The 17,606-nt window shown below is 38.6% G+C and overlaps 1 protein-coding gene across 6 annotated transcripts in view; it reads right to left on the bottom strand.

The window, feature by feature from the left end:
• Nucleotides 1–17,606, bottom strand: part of NSD3 (nuclear receptor binding SET domain protein 3) — a 109,079-nt gene that overhangs the window by 42,275 nt on the left and 49,198 nt on the right. For 5 of the 6 annotated variants that reach the window (XM_045588868.1, XM_036455211.2, XM_036455212.2 and 2 more), the window contains exons 5-9: nucleotides 13,548–13,702; nucleotides 10,045–10,560; nucleotides 7,459–7,585; nucleotides 2,633–2,730; nucleotides 482–527 (exon numbers count right to left, since the gene is read on the bottom strand). In XM_045588868.1, the coding sequence (XP_045444824.1) occupies nucleotides 482–527; nucleotides 2,633–2,730; nucleotides 7,459–7,585; nucleotides 10,045–10,560; nucleotides 13,548–13,702 (942 nt within the window). The remainder of the gene's footprint in view (nucleotides 1–481; nucleotides 528–2,632; nucleotides 2,731–7,458; nucleotides 7,586–10,044; nucleotides 10,561–13,547; nucleotides 13,703–17,606) is intronic. The other variant, XM_045588871.1, reaches the window with a different exon arrangement.

Here is a 17,606-nt window from a genome sequence, read left to right as displayed (position 1 = left end):
TAATTTACAAAAATATTTTACAGCACTGTAAAAATAAATGTGGCAAGATATTTTTTTAATCAGGTTGTCTTGTCTGATTTGTCATAGTCCATGTTTGACAAACATTAATAGGTACTATTCAGTATTCAGTCGAATACCAAAAAAAGTGGATTCGTCACATCCCTAGTATATAAACCAGTGAAACCCCAGAACCTTATGGAGAAAAGTTGGAAACAGTATCAAGTCTAAGTGGTGTTCTCCAATTTACATAAAACAAATAAGACTTTTCACATGGAGGTACAGAATAGTATCAACTCTAAAAGTCATACACACCCACACACACACACACACCCACACCGGGGAATACTTCCATTTCACACAAATTATTGACTGAAGAGCAACAACAATGATTTACAGAGACAAACAAAAATACATGAAGTACAAATAATTGTTTAAAACTTGTTTTAATCAAGGAAATGAAAATCAACATTATAAAACTCACCTTTCTGTAATCCAGTCTTCACTGTTGTCTGAGGAACCGTTTCAACCTGTTTGGACAGAAAAATCAGCATTAACGAGGATTTTCCCCCCTCACTTTTAATTAACAGAGGGAAAAAAAATAATACTTCCATCAAGCTAAGTAATGATGAATGGTTAATGTATCTGAAATCCGAACTCAGTCCCATCTGCTGGGTAAAAGTCTCTGTCTCAAGGTCAAGGAGGGTTTAAATCCTAGCTGCCTGTGCTGAATACCAAGTGACAACACACAGCCACATGCTCTCTAGCACAGACTTTCCCACCATTCCCTTGGTAGATGAAGAGAACAAGAATACTTTCCTCAGTGTCTGGGAGGCAGGAGAGGGGTTGTTTCTGCAACCAGCCCGATGTTGCTCTAAACCCCTCCCGCCCCAAAGACGTTAGGATAAATTTTTACTTACTATGATACTCAGGTTAATGTAACTCACGCCACTGTAAGACCCTTCCGCGCCTGCACTCACAGCTAAGTTGCTGGGAATCAGGACCCTCTCTGTAGAGAGTGCTACAGGGCTCCATACAGCTGGAAGCTCAATACTTTTGCTGCTAGTACAAACTTAATAAGTTTGTGATATTGCAAAAGCACTTTCTTGAGTGTCTTATGAACAGTGTCTTGATCCTACATTAGGAGAGCGAGATCAGAAGTTATTCTGCCAATGTATATGTAAAACACGTGGTAATTTGAGGATTGAACCATTAGAATTAAAGAAAGGATGCTGTTTGGAGGATTTCCTGTTTAAGCTATGAACTGGATTTTATGTTTCTTAAAGATGTGGTGAAATATGCATGTTGAAACACATTTTGTAAATATTTAAGGATTGTTCTAAGCTTTTAAAAAATATTTTTATTTTTTTTTACAACAGGTAAAAAAAACATACAACAGAAGCACTTTTATAAGATACAATTAGTAATACAAATATAAAATCTAAACAATCACTGGTATTGTTCTACTACTAACTATAACACAGTGGCATTAACAATTTGTCCCATTTTGTCCTCGTTCTGCTTATTAATTTTAAACTGACTGGACACAGACTGAATTTGGAAACCAGCTGGCAAAATCACAACTTCATTTTTGGTAATGAATACTGTAGGTTTGCAAGAGCTTAGAAAGATTTTTTGGAATATGATTTCTTAAGTATGAAAGTTAATTATGATAAATGAATGACAAATTAATATATTATTGAAAATTTTAGCAACCTCTTTCTGGGAAAATTGTTTTACATGCTTGATGATACCATAGAGCACCCACAAAAATCACCCTTTAAGTTTAGAAGTTTAAAATTATGAAGAAAATAAGAAATTTCACACTCTTCTACATTAAGTGGTTTTAAAAATATAAAGCTTATTGGAACTAATATCATTCAGAATTGTCTTTAATCACAGCTATCTGGGCTGTAAAAGTTGGTATTTTTTTCAGTTTAATAAATTAAAATTCTGATTGTAAGTTTAATTGAAGGGATTATGGTTTCTAAAAATTAATTTGAAAAGGTAATTTAATATGAATATCACTACATTGATTACTGGTTTAAACCCCTTCAAAATGTCCCCCCCCCCCCCACACACACACTCTTGAAACATGTTTATCTGATAACCCAATAACATGAGTGCAATTCCATTAGGAAAATAACATTCCAAAAAATCTGTGATACCAACAGAAAAACCAGATCATCTATGATATCTGTTTCTTAAATATAATTCTCGTACTTAATTTGATTTGTTTAAAAAATAAAAATGTAACCAGCAGCTTAAAAAGAAAATTAAAAAAAATTTTTTTTAAAGGGAACTCACTGATGGTTCCAAATAAAAATCATGAAAACATGAAATCATTTTGCTTATAACAGAAATTTCAAAATAAATGTGAGGACTTCAAGTCTTGCACCACTGGCTTCCCACCTCCCGAAGCCTGAATGTATTCTGTGAAAATGCTTGAAGCAGAATCACAGGGATGGCTGGATTAAAGCAAGGCTGTGGAATTCACTAGGACAGAAGCATAAGATAGTCCAGAAAGGAAACCCAGGGTGGGGAAAGTTTTTCTTTCTTTAAGGTACCAAAGAAAATATTAAGCCACAACATTTACAAATACAATGCTTTAACTCTCTACATGTAGGAAGCCAACCTGCTCCTTTTTGATCTTCTTCTTTGGCACAACCTCAGTGGATTTCTCTGATTCAGAACGAGTTCTAATTGATCTTCTCTGTTGTTTCTTTTCTGAGCCTAAAAGATAATTTAAACAAACAAATAAACAAAAACACATTTAAGGATGGTTTGACATTTATGTAAGATTTGACCAAAGTCCCTGCTTTTCTAAGTTGCAGAGACATAGTTTAGTCTTCTTGAAAGCAGATGAACAAATTTATGTATCTATAATTGAAGAGATGAAGGGATTGAGATGAATGACAGTGACTTTATTTTCAGTTGACATTAGGAAATATTGATTCAAAATTCAGTCAGTACTACATATTTTGCATTTTAACAAATGAATTCTATCTGTAAAGTGATTAACAGTGCTTAACAAGTATTGCTAATGTTATATTATTAACAACAAAAGGGGAAAAGGTAGGAAATGCACAAAAAATGCTGACCTAAACCAAATTATTAACGTGACTCTCAAGGGACTGGTTATAATAGAAATACTTAAATCATGGAAAACTGGTTGAAACAAATTTTAAAGTGCTTTCATGTTAAATGGTAAAACAAGAAGCTACTGAGATTTTTAAACAGTAAAATTCTTTAAAAGTAAAAAGATGATGACTCACATTCACCCATTTTGGAAAGGATAAAACTTAGATTGAAGATCACAACTTGAAAGACTACTATGTCAAGAATGATTTCATTCTGTGACCCTGAGAAGGAACGATACCTTCAGTGCAGCTATTCTCCATCTTTTCAGTGCTTGGACCACCTAAATGGTCATTCCTAGATAATCATCTTTCACTTATTACAGGAGAAATCTGATAAGACTTCCTATAAAATCAGGCAGAAGCTGCTTCAGTAAAGCCTTCAGATCACCTGCATATTATTTGATTTCATTGTTCTTGCCTATGTATAAATACAATAGATTCCCTCACCTTAGTTCAAGGCCAAAACAAAGAAGGATCCCACTACCTTTGTTTTGGGGAAAGAGTAGGTAGTTTGAAATAACATATTGCTTCTGAGCTGTGGTTATTCGTTTCTGGCAGAGAATTCACAAATGAAGACGCTAGCTCCTTCCTTTACCCTTACTGATGAAAATGTTTATCAAAACAACAGATAATCTGCCCTCATAGACACCTAAGTATACCAGAAATCCATACTTTAGTGTACTTATCAATGTTTGAATACCTACTAGGGAAGAAGAAAATGAAAACAGAACTGCTTAAGACAAACAAAAATCTCTACTCGTTTTGAGGATGACAACATAACTGTTCCATCAAGTACAGATACTTGAGGTACTGGCTTATAGAAGATAAGGCAACACGACTTCTTAAAATTCTGAAAGCTACCCATAAAACACATAAATTCCACTACATTTAAAACCACTAAAAAGTATTATGATTACATTCTAAGTTAGAGGAGGTAACCATCTTGGAAAATAGCTTAGAAACCTAGTATAAATTCAAATACAATTCTGCAAACCATAGAAATGCAACTGTGCCATACATTCTGTGTATCCCCTAAATTAACTAGGAAAAGGCTTAGGAATTCTCTGTAGGTAGTTAACACCAGTTGAGATAATGATATAACTAATTTCTGAAGGAAAATGAAATCTTTTTTCTGACTTTCAACTACAGGCATACCTCAGAGATATTGTGGGTTCAGTTCCAGACCATCGCAACAAAGTGAGTCGAAATCTTTTGGCTGGTGGAGGGTCTTGCCTTCAATTTGGAAGAAATGCAACATATGTGAAGTGCAAAAAAAGAAATGAAGCACAATAAAACGAGGTATGCCTGTACTGAAGTTATTTTTATAAGAAGCAAAATGGTCATTTAAAACGACAAAATACACTTATCATCCATAGCTGGTAACCACATTTAAGCCAAGGTCAAAGCTTTAGTACACTCATCCTGCCCTGGATGGTTTGGCTCAGTGGGCAGTGTCAATCCTTGGACTGAAGGGTCCCAGGTTTGATTCCACTCAATGACATGTACCTTAGTTGCAGAATTGGTCCCAGTCAGGGTGTAGTGTTAAGAGGCAACCAATGGATTTCTCTCTCACATAGATATTTCTCTCGCTCTTTCCTCCTCCCTTGCACTCTCTCCAAAAATTAATGTAAAAATATATTCCAGTGAGGATTACAAACAAAAAACAAAAACAAAAAATAAATAAATAAACCTAAAACAAAACAAAAAACACTCATCCCTATATTAAGGTCCCAACATTAATTTACAGCCTAATTATATGTTCTTGCCTAAGGAGGAAACTGGGCTTTTTCCAGATATAAACAATGATAAAATTATACTTTACCTTTCATTTATAAGAAAGTAAAGAGAAAAAGTCCATTGCAGAACTTAAATCTTACAATGAAAAGACTACATGAAAATAAAATGTTCGGTAGCTGAGAAGGGAAAAAACCAGCTCAATTAAAAATAAAAGTATAGACTAACTGGTGTTGCTCAGTGGTTGAGCACTGATCTGCAAACCAAAGGGTCTCAGGTTCAATTCCTAGTCAAGGGCACATATATACCTGTGTTGTAGGTTCTACCCCGACATGGTTGAGGTAATTGCAGGAGGCAACCAATCGATGCATCTCTCTCATTTTAATATTTATCTCTGTCTCTGTCCCCCTCTCCTCCTTTCTTCCCATCTAAAATCAATGGAAAAATATCCTCAGATGAGATTAAAAAAAAAAAGAAGGAAAAAAAAGTTCTGGCTAGTTGAGAGAGAAATGGCCTAAGGATTAAAGAATCTTGGATTAGATTCCTGGTCAAGGGCTAGTATCTCAGTTGCAGGCTCAATCACTGGTGAGAGCGGAAGACAACCAATGCATGTGACTCTCTCACATGTTTCTCTCCCCCCTTTCTCTCTCCCTTTCACACTCTGTCTAAAAACCAATGAGAAAAAATATCCTTGATTGAGGATTTAAAAATAATATTTAAAAATATTATTAATTTTATTTTAAAATAAATTTTATTTTAAAATAAAATTAAAAAGTATATTTAAGAGCAGTCTAATATTATATGAAGAATTTACTTTCTCTTTTTAGGAGAATTTAGATGTTTAAATAAAGACCCTCCTACTCTATGTATCACATTTAAATTCAGATAATGTAAACAGTTTAATGTAAAGAAAGACAATAAAACTGATTATGGAGGGCTGAGGCCAAAAGAGTATTTTAATATTCAAAGAAGAAAACAAATATTTTCAATTATGGCTAATTAATGTAAAATCTAAGTCCATTTATTCATCCCTTCAACATAATTTCATTTTTTTAACACAGTATTTTGAAATATGTAGTAGGTAGTTAGGCATGAGCAGAGCCAAGGATGATAGACCAGGTATGGTAGGTCACCAGGTTGGAAAGCCCCAGGTACCTAGCAATGGGCAAAAGTGGGAAAAACAATTATTGTAGAGTAGGACCTTGCCCCCAGGGTAACCTCTCCTCTTCCAGCAAGCATATCACTGTATGAGGTTTAGACCTTCTGACCTTCATATCACTTGTCGTGCAGTTTGCTCCTCCCCTCCCCCCCGCACGTTGCTGGTCATAGGGTAGACTTCTTTAGAGAAGGAACTAGGGGGCCATAGGATAGCCTCACATGATTCCCATGCAAGCCCTTGTGCGACCACTCCCTTAAGCATTAAACCCTCAGGACAATGAGGCTCTAATCTGCATCAATGTTTTTGGAGGCAGAGCTGAACACAGAGTCAGAGTTTTGGTTAAACTAGAGATGACATTTAGGCCTCAGTTGTGTTTCAGCTCCAAGCAGGCCCAGAAAAGCAGCAAAAGCAGATTAAGCTATGCTATCTGACATCATGAACAGATGCAAGGACTAATGACCCGGGCCCTTGCGCTGAAAATCAGTGAAGACTGACCCGGAAAGGATACACCTGGAAAGCTGATAAACAGTCTATCGAGATCCTCAACTTTAGAGAGTAGATAAAAACCCAGCACCAGCCAGCACCTTTCCTCCCACTTTCCTTCCCACTGGCACCTGCTCTCCACCTTTCTTTTTGCCAAGTTCCAAGAGCTCTTCTTTTGCCTCTGTAACTCATTTCCTGAGCCCTCGAAGCCCACCTGACTCACCTCTACCTCTGTGACTTTCTAAATGAAGTTTCTCTTATAATTTGAGTTTCTTGGCTCTGAATTCTTTCTTTGCTGAACTCAAATATTGGGATTTGCTGAACCCCAGGTCTGGTAACATTCTGGTTCTATTTTGTCCCTAAGACTTCCCCCTAACCCCCTGAAAATGAAGCTCTTTCTCCAGGGAGCATAGTCTGGGCCACTCCGTTCCCCTTCTTTCCCCCCACCCACAGGCATGTGTCACCTAACTTCTAAGGGACCCCTTGGGACTTGTAACTAGGAGAGCAACGGGCAGCAGCAGCTCAGGCTAAACCTATGAACCTGTCTTCAAGGCCCCCTTTTCTCTACGAGGCTCTTATTGCTTCCTCTATGTCCTTCCTTGTTTCACTGCACTAAGTACTTTTTGCTGCATTCAAATTCTTGCTTGCTTCTCTACACTTTGTCTCTTGATTGAAATTTTTCCTTCAAGAAGACAAGACCTGAATTCTTGCCATCTTGCTGTTAACACTATTATTTAAATTCCTGTAGGAAAAATAACTGTTACTATAAGCTCTCTTGCCCCTAAATCATTCTTTCCTATTAAAATAATTGCTTTTATAGTTTGATTTTTAAAAATAAAATTAGATTTTGATAACTAAAAGTTTCTTAGGAATATAGCTACCATGTTATAGTAGAGCAGAACTATGACCTCAAACTGAATCAATATATTCTTCATTCATACCCACCTGCAGAACCAGATGTTGCTTCAGGAGATGATATATTCTGAGTTGCCTTTTCATTTTTCTGGTTTGGTGTAGAAATTATAAGTCTGTCTTGTCCCCTGACACTTATTTCCGCCTTGTTACCAATTCCCTTCAAAATAAGGCAAATAAAAATAGGTATTGGGGACATATGTAATACTTTCAACAATAAAGATTTTAAAAAATAGTTATCTTTGGTTTATAGAAATAGCTCAAGATTATACTTTTCTTGAATTTTATATGGCCTTGATTGCAGCTAATTATCCGAGTCAGTATCAGAACCATTTTATTAAAAGTCATCAGGTTGTATTCCAAAATGTACAATGAGATAATAATGTAGAAAAAAATCTATACATCTAAGTCCAGATGATAAATATCACTAAAAAATGAATGTGTATCGCCGAAACCGGTTTGGCTCAATGGATAGAGAGTCAGCTTGGGGACTGAAGGGTCCTGGGTTCGATTCTGGGCAAGGGCATGTACCTTGGTTGTGGGCATATCCCCAGTAGGGGTGTGCAAGAGGCAGCTGATCGATGACTCTCATCGATGTTTCTAACTATCTCTTTCCCTTCCTCTCTGTACAAAATCAATAAAATATTTTTTTTAAAAATCAATACATTAAAAAAAATGAATGTGTATCACATAATTTTCTGTAAAAAACAAAGTATTTTCTGGTCTGAACAGTCTCTCCCTTTACTCAAGTCACAGTAAGAGAACTCTAGGCATCTTAATTTGGCAAAGTACTCTATTACACAGCTGAAACTTTCAACACATCTTCAAAGACAACATCATCTATAGATACAGAACCATACCATTCATGGTGACCAAAATGTGCAACTAATAAGCAATTTGGAACTGGAAGGTTTAGGTATTTTTATTTCACTGAAATAAAGGAGTGATTTATAAATATGTATATATTTTTTATAAGTTTTCATTTATAAAAGATCAGTTTTATCTCAAATTTCATTTACACAGCACTCTTTGGAGGGGGTTACAAAAATTTGAACTGTGCATCTAAAAGATAAAAAACTAGCTCCATTAATGGAGTCAATCTGCATTCAAAAAAGACAGAGTACTCATTTGCCATTCAAAGTTATCAGCAGAACCAAGTGGGAACTGAACTGTAACTTAAGTTTTTTCAAGCAGTTAAGCCTTAATGAAATCAGTTGCACCTAAAGGCAGAAAACAAGCAGAGGACTTTACACTTTCCTGTTGAAAAGCATATCAATAATAAAGCATATCTATATTTAATTATTTTAATGTCCATATAACAATTTTAGAAAATAGAGAATTCTTTAAAAATATACACCCATGCCCTAACCGGTTTCGCTCACTGGATAGAGCATCAGCCTGCGGACTGAAAGGTCCCAGGTTCGATTCCAGTCAAGGGCATGTACCGTGATTGTGGGCACATCCCCAGTAGGAGGTGTGCAGGAGGGCAGCTGATCGATGTTTCTCTCTCATTGATGTTTCTACCTCTCTATCCCTCTCCCTTCCTGTCTGTAAAAAATCAATAAAATATGTTTAAAACACGCGTGCGCACACACACAGACACACAGACACACACACACACACACACACACACACACACACTTATGAGGTGCCACTAACTCAAATTCATAAGCCCACGATTGGTACTGCTGGGAGGTAGTGAAAAGGTCTATGGAATACATATTATAAATCTTATGAGTTTTGAAGTAGTAAAACTAAAGTATAAGTGCACTAAATGGAGGCCTAGAGCTGGCTGTCAGAGACATTCAGTTCCAAGAAGATATTTTCACCCCATACCCAAGCTATCACTACAGTTAAAGAACTAACGTAAGTTCTGGTATTTCTCTAAAATATATTAGCTATCTCAAGTCAACATGAGCTTAACAAAATTGCTAGTGCAACCAAACAGATTGCTTGCATCTAGCACCCAGCACCTTTCTTTATGCTCTCCTTCCCCAGGCACCTGCTCTCCACCTTTCTTTTTGCTAAGTTCTAAGGCCCTGCTTTTGCCTCTGTAACTCATTTCCTGGCCCTCAAAGCCCACCTGACTCACCTCTACCTCTGTGACTTTCCAAATGAAGTTTCTCTTATAATTTGAGTTTCTTAGCTCTGAATTCTTTCTTTGCTGAACTCAAGTATTGAGATTTGCTGAACCGATTGATCAGTGGGTACAATTATTACAAAGATTAATTCAAAGAAATGATAAAATGATTTAATAAGAAGTACACTTTTCAACTAAGAAAAATTAACTATACAAACAAAGAAAAGGCAAATTGCCCACTTTCTCCCCACAACTTTAGGGAGCTAGGCTAAATTTTGGTTAGCACAGCTAAAGATTAATCAAGTTCAGATAGGGATATTACAAGAGATGGGGGCAAAGGAGGGAAAATCATAGTCTTTTTTTCCTGTCTTTTTTTTGCCCCATCTGCAACAGAGTGAACTGGCTGTACATTTCAAATGCAGTGAATATTTAAATTATGATCTGGTGGTGTGTCTTTTTTAAATGCCAAGGTAAACTACTTATTAAATACCATTTTGGAGGGGGGGGAAATCGCACAACGATATAAAAAAAGGAGGTACCTTCGTTGAATAAACAAACTGATCGATAAATTTCCCATCTCCTGTAGCATTCTGAAGAGCAAACACTTGTTCAATTTTCACAACTGGAGACATGTTGCACTTCTGCAAATCCAAGCTCCCTTTGTGCATTGTAATAGAAGCTGGTAATGATTTCCTGGCTGCTGCTGTTTTCCAGGCTATTTTAACAGGAGGTGGTTCTTCCTCTTCCACACTCGTGTGCCGCCTCTGGCTAAGTCTCCGTGTCTCAGTACTTGATGGTGAGGAGGCCACCTCACCTGTATTGGTCTGTTCTTGCTGAGTATTCAGCACTGATCTTGGTCTCCGGGGTTTTTTAACTTCCGCTTTGGAGGCAACATTCTTTTTCGCTTGGGATAAAGCCTCCTCAGGCTGTTTATCAATATAGATAAAGGTATACTGTTCTATTCTTTCCTCTCGGGTCATTTTCAATGCTTTCTCTGCATGGGCAATGCCAATATCCCACTGAGCACGCTCTCTCTGTGGTCGGGGTTTCCGAATCTTTAAAGAGAGATATAGGCATTATCAGACACATTTCAAGCTAATAAGTGCATTTAAACCACAAGGTATTTCCCATGTGAGCCTGTCATCTTTCTAGGTACACATAAATATTTTCAGGTTTTTCAGTTAAATCAATGAAGTGTTCTTAGTCTATAACTTGGATAAATTGGTATTACTATTAAATGTCGTGCATGTCTATTCCCTTTTATATATCCCCCTTTGCTGACCACTTTTCATAAAAAGTTAGCAGTAATGCCCCAGTGTGGTTCATGGTTGAGCACTGACCTATGAACTAAGAGGTCACTGATCTATGAACAATCAAGGCACATGCTCAGGTTGCAGGTTCAATCCCCAGTAGGGGACATGCAAGAGGCAGCCATTAATGATTCCCTTTCATTTACTCTCTGAAATCAATTATATATATACTAGTGGCCTGGTGCACAGATTCATGCACATGGAAAGGAAATTATTTAGAAAGTGGCCAGCAGGGTGGGACTAGGCGAGATGGGCTGGACACGCCCTGAAACCAATGCGCCATGGTCTGGCCACAACTGAGCCAGCGCTGCGACTGGAAAGGCATCTGTGGAGTGGGTGGGGTTCCTCAGTCTGGCCTATGGGGTTTGGGCCAAAATCGTTCTCCAACACTCCCCCAAGGGGTCCCTGGTTGCAGTTCTCGGGAGACATACCCTGAAATCGGGCTACCTTCTCTGGTTCCAAGGTGCATAACCTGAGAATCACTGTTGCCAAGGCACCACAGCCCAGCAGTTCCTGCATTGAGCATCTGCCCTGTTTGTCACTGCATGTCATAGCTACTAGTCGGATGGTTGGACAGTAGCTTAGCCTTTTATATCCTAATATATAAAAAGCCAGGTGCCGCCAGGACCTAAACAGTTGAGCTGAGGGAGCGGGCAGCAGCAGGAGGGAGCTGTGGGCCCTGCTGGCTGGGGCACAGCATAACTCTGGGTCTCACTCGATCAGGGGCATGGATGGCCTTCAAACCAGAGCCTCACAGGAGGGACAAGGGAGTCCCATTCCTTGCAGAATCAGCCATTGGACGGCTTGCTGTCAGCAGCCTGTCAACCAGGAATCCCATTGCCCTGCACCCTGGGCCCTGGAAGGAGGGAGGAGGGCACCCCATTCCTTGTGGAACTGGCAGCTGGTCAGCTTGCTATCAGTCAGGAATCCCAGACCCTCCCTGGGGAGGACACGTGGGGGAGACTGGGCTGGCAGGGGAGGACAGTTGGGGGTGATGGGGCTGGCAGGGGAGGGCAGTTGGGGGCGATCAGGGGCAATCAGGCTGGCAGGCAGAAGTAGTTAGGGGTAGTCAGGCAGGCGAGTAGTAAGGAGCCAGCAGTCCTAGACTGTGAGAGGAATGTCCCTGCCACAGGGGTCAGGTCTAAACTGGCAGTCAGACATCCAAGGGATCCCAGATTGGAAAGGTTGCAGGCTGGGTTGAGAAGACCCCTCTCCTCCCCCAGCACACGAATTTCGTGCACCGGGCCTCTAGTGTGTGTGTGTGTGTGTGTGTGTGTGTGTGTGTGTGTGTGTATGTGTGCGCGCGCACGTGCACGTGTGTGTATTAAAAGAATGATACTTCTACAGCTGCAGGGTCAACAAAGATCACAACAAAGCTAACTGGCACTTGAAGAGCCAGCATTTGAAGCTGTGCTGCTAGTTTGTAACATAAGGCACACAGAGGCAGAATGGAGAAAGGAGAGAGCACTGAGGAACAAATGTAAGTTGATAAGACATAGTAAAGCAAAAATGTATTGTATGAGAGGAAAAGTAAACCTGAATCAGAGTTTTTATAGGTATCTATGTCTGGGGTTGATTTAAAAAAAAAAAATCTTTGGATTGTTAAGACAGATAAGAAAACTAGTCATGTGAGATGACTATAGCAATTAAGAATTATCCAGGGAGTTAATTTCTGACTGAGGTAGCCAGAAATTAGCTAATGAAACCATGAAATGTTATAGTGTACATCAAACACTGATGTATAAATCTGTAAAATGTTAAGTGGGATAAAATTAATCAAAATCCTCTGTGATCAATTTTAGCTTTTAAAGTGTAAAAATATGACAAATTTCTGAATCACAAGAGACCCACATTAAAATTAATTAGTTGAGTTTAAAAATCTTATCCAGCCCACCCAATATGGCTCAGCAGGTAAGCATCAACCCAGGAACCAAGAGGTCAGTGGTTCGATTCCTGGTGAGGGCACATGCCACAGTTGCAAGCTTGATCCTCGGGGTGTGTGTGTGTGCAGAAGGCAGTGGACTGATGTTGTTTCTCTTTCATTGTTATTTCTATTTCTCTATCCCTCTCCTTTCCTCTCTCTCTAAAAATCAATGAAAAATATTTAAAAACATATTTAAATATCTCAACCAGACAGAGCATCACGAGTTTTTAATCAAAATTCTAAAATATTCACCATCACATCAAACATATTTCTTGGTTCATCACCTGTGTGACCTGAGTTGAACCAGTTAAGCTTTCTGTCTCAATTTCTTCATCTCTAGAAACAAGAATAATAGTATCTACCTCATTTAAATTTTATGAAGATTAAATACAAGCATTGCCTCTCTCACAATAGATACTAAATATTTTTTAAACTTTATGTTCATAAAAATTTTGCTAAATAAGAATGAAGAACAAGTATGGAAAGATGTTAAAATAAGAAAAATAACAAAAAACCTTTGCAAAATCCATATTTCACTAGCATCTACACTTACATAGGTAAATTAATTCAATTCAAAATAGAATCCAACATTATACTGAGCAGACAGGTAAAGTTTTTAATAGTACTGTAACACTATACATATGACTTACAAAATTACTGACATAGTAAGTTATTAAATTGGAATACAAGGAATTAAAAAAATAAGTCATTCTAGTAATTATCTGAATTAAGTATTAAATGTGTGTGGTAGTTATGAAGTCCTTTAAGAACTATATTTGATTGATAATGTTAACATGTTGTCAATTACCTTTTGTTTCTCAGAGTGATTGCTGGCTTGTTTGGTTGCTTCAGCCAGTAATTCTTCATATTGTTTATGACCTTTATACTCTCGTACCCGTTTTTCATGAACCCATGCCCTCTCTGGTTGGTTGCTAAAAAACTGGACGTGATATTCCCGGGCACCTGAAAGTAAAAATCCTTATTAACCATTTCAGAACATAAGCATGAACATATACTTTGCAAAAAACATGAACCTAAGCTGGTTCCCTAGTATTATTCCCATTAAAAGTTGTAGTTTTGCAATAGGAAATGTTGACTTGACATGACAACTTAGCATACTTCCAATGGCAGTAGTTAAAACACATTTCAGTTCCTCAAACATCTTTCTGTAAAACTACCACACACATTTCAAGCACATCCTTTCCTCTTCTGTACATGCTAGAGGCCTGGTGCACGAAGTTCGTGCACGGGTAGGGTCCCTAGGTCTGGCCAGTGATCAGGGCCAATCTGTAGGGTGACCAGCAGGACAATCAGGGAACCCCCGCTGGCACTCACCTTGGCTAGCCTTGTGCCTCCTGCTCACCAGCTCTGCCCTGCTGCTGGTCACCTCCCTCTGTGGGTCAACTGGCAGGGTCACTGGCACCCGCTTTGGCTGGCCTGGGGCCTGCTGGCCTGGGGCCTGTCGGCTGGGGGCAGCTCCTGTATTGAGCATCTGCCCTCTGGTAGTCAGTGCACATCACAGCGACTGGTCACTCTGCCATTTTGTCAATTTGCATATTAGGCTTTTATTACACAGGAGGATTTGTGCTATTGGAGGCAACAAAGAAGGCCCACTTTGGACCTTGGCAGGTATACATGCAGAGGGAGCCGGATGCCAGCATGGAGACTGCCCACCAACTCTGGGATGGAACACTGACACCAGAATTCTAGGTATCTAGTGGTGGCTAAGTAGGAGGGGGCCTTATGTTTATGAACAAGCCAGCTGTACGGAAAATGCCTTCACATGGACGCAGCTCATGTTTGCGGACAATTTATCTTGTCTATAACCTAGGTCAGTGATTTTCAACCCATGTGTCACAAAATTTTTTAAAGCGTGTAACTAGTCTTCCCTTAGATCATCAAATAAAAAATGACAGAAGTCCACACACACACACATACACACACACTCACACACACACACACAAGTTGTAGTTTTGGGTTACCCAAAGATGTAATCCAATAGTGACCAATAGTTATTACAAAACTCACCCCAAATTATTTAAATTAGTATACTCACCCCAAATGATTTAAATTAGTATATCAAGGTTTAAAAGAAAGAAAATCATAAATTCTACTAATTATCAGATTTACGTTGCTTGCACAATTTATTTTTATTTGCCTCAAAACTTTTTACAAACAAATCTGAGTTAAATAAATAAACTTTCCTCCAAAAAATGTGTAACATCTTTTCTTGGACTTCTAAAGCTAAGTGCTGGTCAAATTGCTTTTCTAGCTGTGTAAGTGTGGTATAGAGACGTGGGGATAAAATAGTAGAGGCTATTGAGACTCTTCCAGGGATCCTGTGAAGTCAAACTATCTTCATAAAATACTAAGATGTTACTTATCTTTTTACTATTCTGACATTTGCATCTATATCGCAAAAGCAATGGCAGATAAGAGTGCTGGCATCTTAGCACAAATAGAGGCAACGAGTGACACCAAACTATCAATAGTATCATATTCTTCACAGCCATATACTGGCAGTTATAAAAACAAAGCTTCTTGGAGTCCTCAAATTTTAAGAATAAAAGGGCCTCTGGGACCAAAACATTTGAGAATAGTTGCTGCAGAATAGTGCTACTCCACGGCTGCCAGGCTGGGAGCGGCCAGGCTCGGAGCAGCCGGGTCTGGTGCGGCCAGGTCCGGAGCAGCGGCTGCCAGGCTGGGAGCGGCCAGGCTTGGAGCAGCGGCTGCCAAGCTGGGAGCGGCCAGGCCCGAAGCAGCCGGGTCTGGTGCGGCCAGGCCCGGAACAGCTCGCTCCTCGCCTGCCCCTGCCCCACGGCTGCCACTCAGACATGGCTGGAAACTTTTGTGGGAACTTGAGGGTCTGCTGAATCAAGTAATGAAGGCTTAGATCTGGATGTATAGGGCTGGGGTGTTGATCTGTGAGTGCCTTGGGTGGGGCCTGGATGAGGCTGGTTGACCTATTTGGAAATGTCTTTTGTGTGAAATGTATCATTGGGCATGTGGTGGTATTATTGATATGAGAAAATGCTAAGTAACTGATTTACTATCTGAAAAGGGATTTACTATCGGGGAAAGGGAGGGAGGAAGAGACTGAACATAAACTGCACCTATGGATGAGGACAATGGGGGATGGGGAGGGGGCAGAGGGTGGGGTGGGAACCTGGTGGAGGGGGGAAGAAATGAGGAAACTTTGTAACAATATGAACAATAAAGATTGATTAAAAAAAAAAAAAAAAAGAATAGTGCTACTCCAAAAGTGTAGTTCCTAGAATAAGCCAGTCTGTGACAAAAAAAAAAAGCACGAAAGTTAAAAGTGGGCATTTAGCCGAGACCGGTTTGGCTCCATGGATAGAGCGTCGGTTTGGGGACTGAAGGGACCCGGATTCGATTCCGGTCAAGGGCATGTACCTTGGTTGCGGGCATATCCCCAGTAGGGGGTGTGCAAGAGGCAGCTGATCGATGACTCTCTCTCTCATCGATGTTTCTAGCTTTCTATCTCTCTCCCTTCCTCTCTGTACAAAATCAATAAAATATATTAAAAAAAAAAAAAGTGGGCATTTAGAACCTATGATAATTTGACATTGCTGTGGCACATAATTAGGGATCTTATACTCTGTATTTTTTGGAGGGGGAGGCCTGTCATTTCTCTAATAGTTGATTTTATTGTATTTGCTAGAAATATTGGTCCATGGTAGACTAGAAATGAAAAAAAACAACAACAACAACAAAAAAAACTAGTCCTTTACCAAACATAGTTGAAAAACACTATTCTAGAGAAAGTCTCAGGTCAACGGAGAAACAGGTACTGATCTTTTTGGGGAATCCAAGAATTTCAGATAGAGAGAAAGACAACAAGCAGATCCTGACTAGATAAATATAGGTATTATGCCTAAATTAAACTAAGTTATCTGAAATCTATTACATCTTAGATTTGAAAAATTTTAATTTTATTAGACAATAAGCATGAGATTATATAAGGAATTTTGAAACCAAATTAAAATTTCATATGAAAAATAGCCTCTAAGAGAAAACATACACACAATTCAGATTTCTGTATCTTTTAATTTGAGAAAGAAGAGTGACTCACAGATTCTATTATAATTAATCAAAGAAGGTTTATCAAAAGTCCAAAGGTATTGAGGGACAAAAACAGAAATATAACCTAAACTAGTAGATGAGTTTGGAGGATAGGGTGATGAGTAGCAGGGCTGAAAGATCACAGGACATAATCTGTTTCCAAGATTCAGAGTTATTTATTCAAAAGCAGACAGACAACCCCAAATGACTTGATAGTTAAAAACTAAAACTAATACATAACCCAAACTAATTTTACTCTTTATTTTCAACTTTTTCACTAATTAAATAATTTACTATGGATGAAACTATATGCCTCTTTGTTAGCACTTTACTTCCTGGTGGCTAGAAAATCATAAAATAAAAATGTAAAACCGAAAGACCTGAAAGACTAAGAAATAAGCACATCTCTTTCTTTCTTTATAAAAAAAAAAAATATATATATATATATTTTATTCATTTTTTACAGAGAGGAAGGAAGAAGGATAGAGAGCTAGAAACATCAATGAGAGAGGAATATCGACCAGCTGCCTCCTGAACACCCCCTACTGGGGATGTGCCTGCAACCAATGTACGTGCCCTTGACCGGAATCGAACCTGGGACCTCTCGGTCCACAGGCCGGCGCTCTATCCACTGAGCTAAACCGGTTTTGGCAGCACATCTCTTTCTGAATAATGGACTAAATTTCCAATAGAAAAATGTTGAGGAAATGTTTTTATATAAGAAAAATAATATAAAGGTAAAACCATCCAGTTTTAAACTTAAAATATATGTTATGGTCAAAAG

Source organism: Pipistrellus kuhlii, unplaced genomic scaffold, assembly GCF_014108245.1.
Source record: "Pipistrellus kuhlii isolate mPipKuh1 unplaced genomic scaffold, mPipKuh1.p scaffold_m20_p_3, whole genome shotgun sequence".
NCBI classification, from domain to species: domain Eukaryota; kingdom Metazoa; phylum Chordata; class Mammalia; order Chiroptera; family Vespertilionidae; genus Pipistrellus; species Pipistrellus kuhlii.
This window is presented reverse-complemented; position numbering and strand designations above follow the sequence as displayed.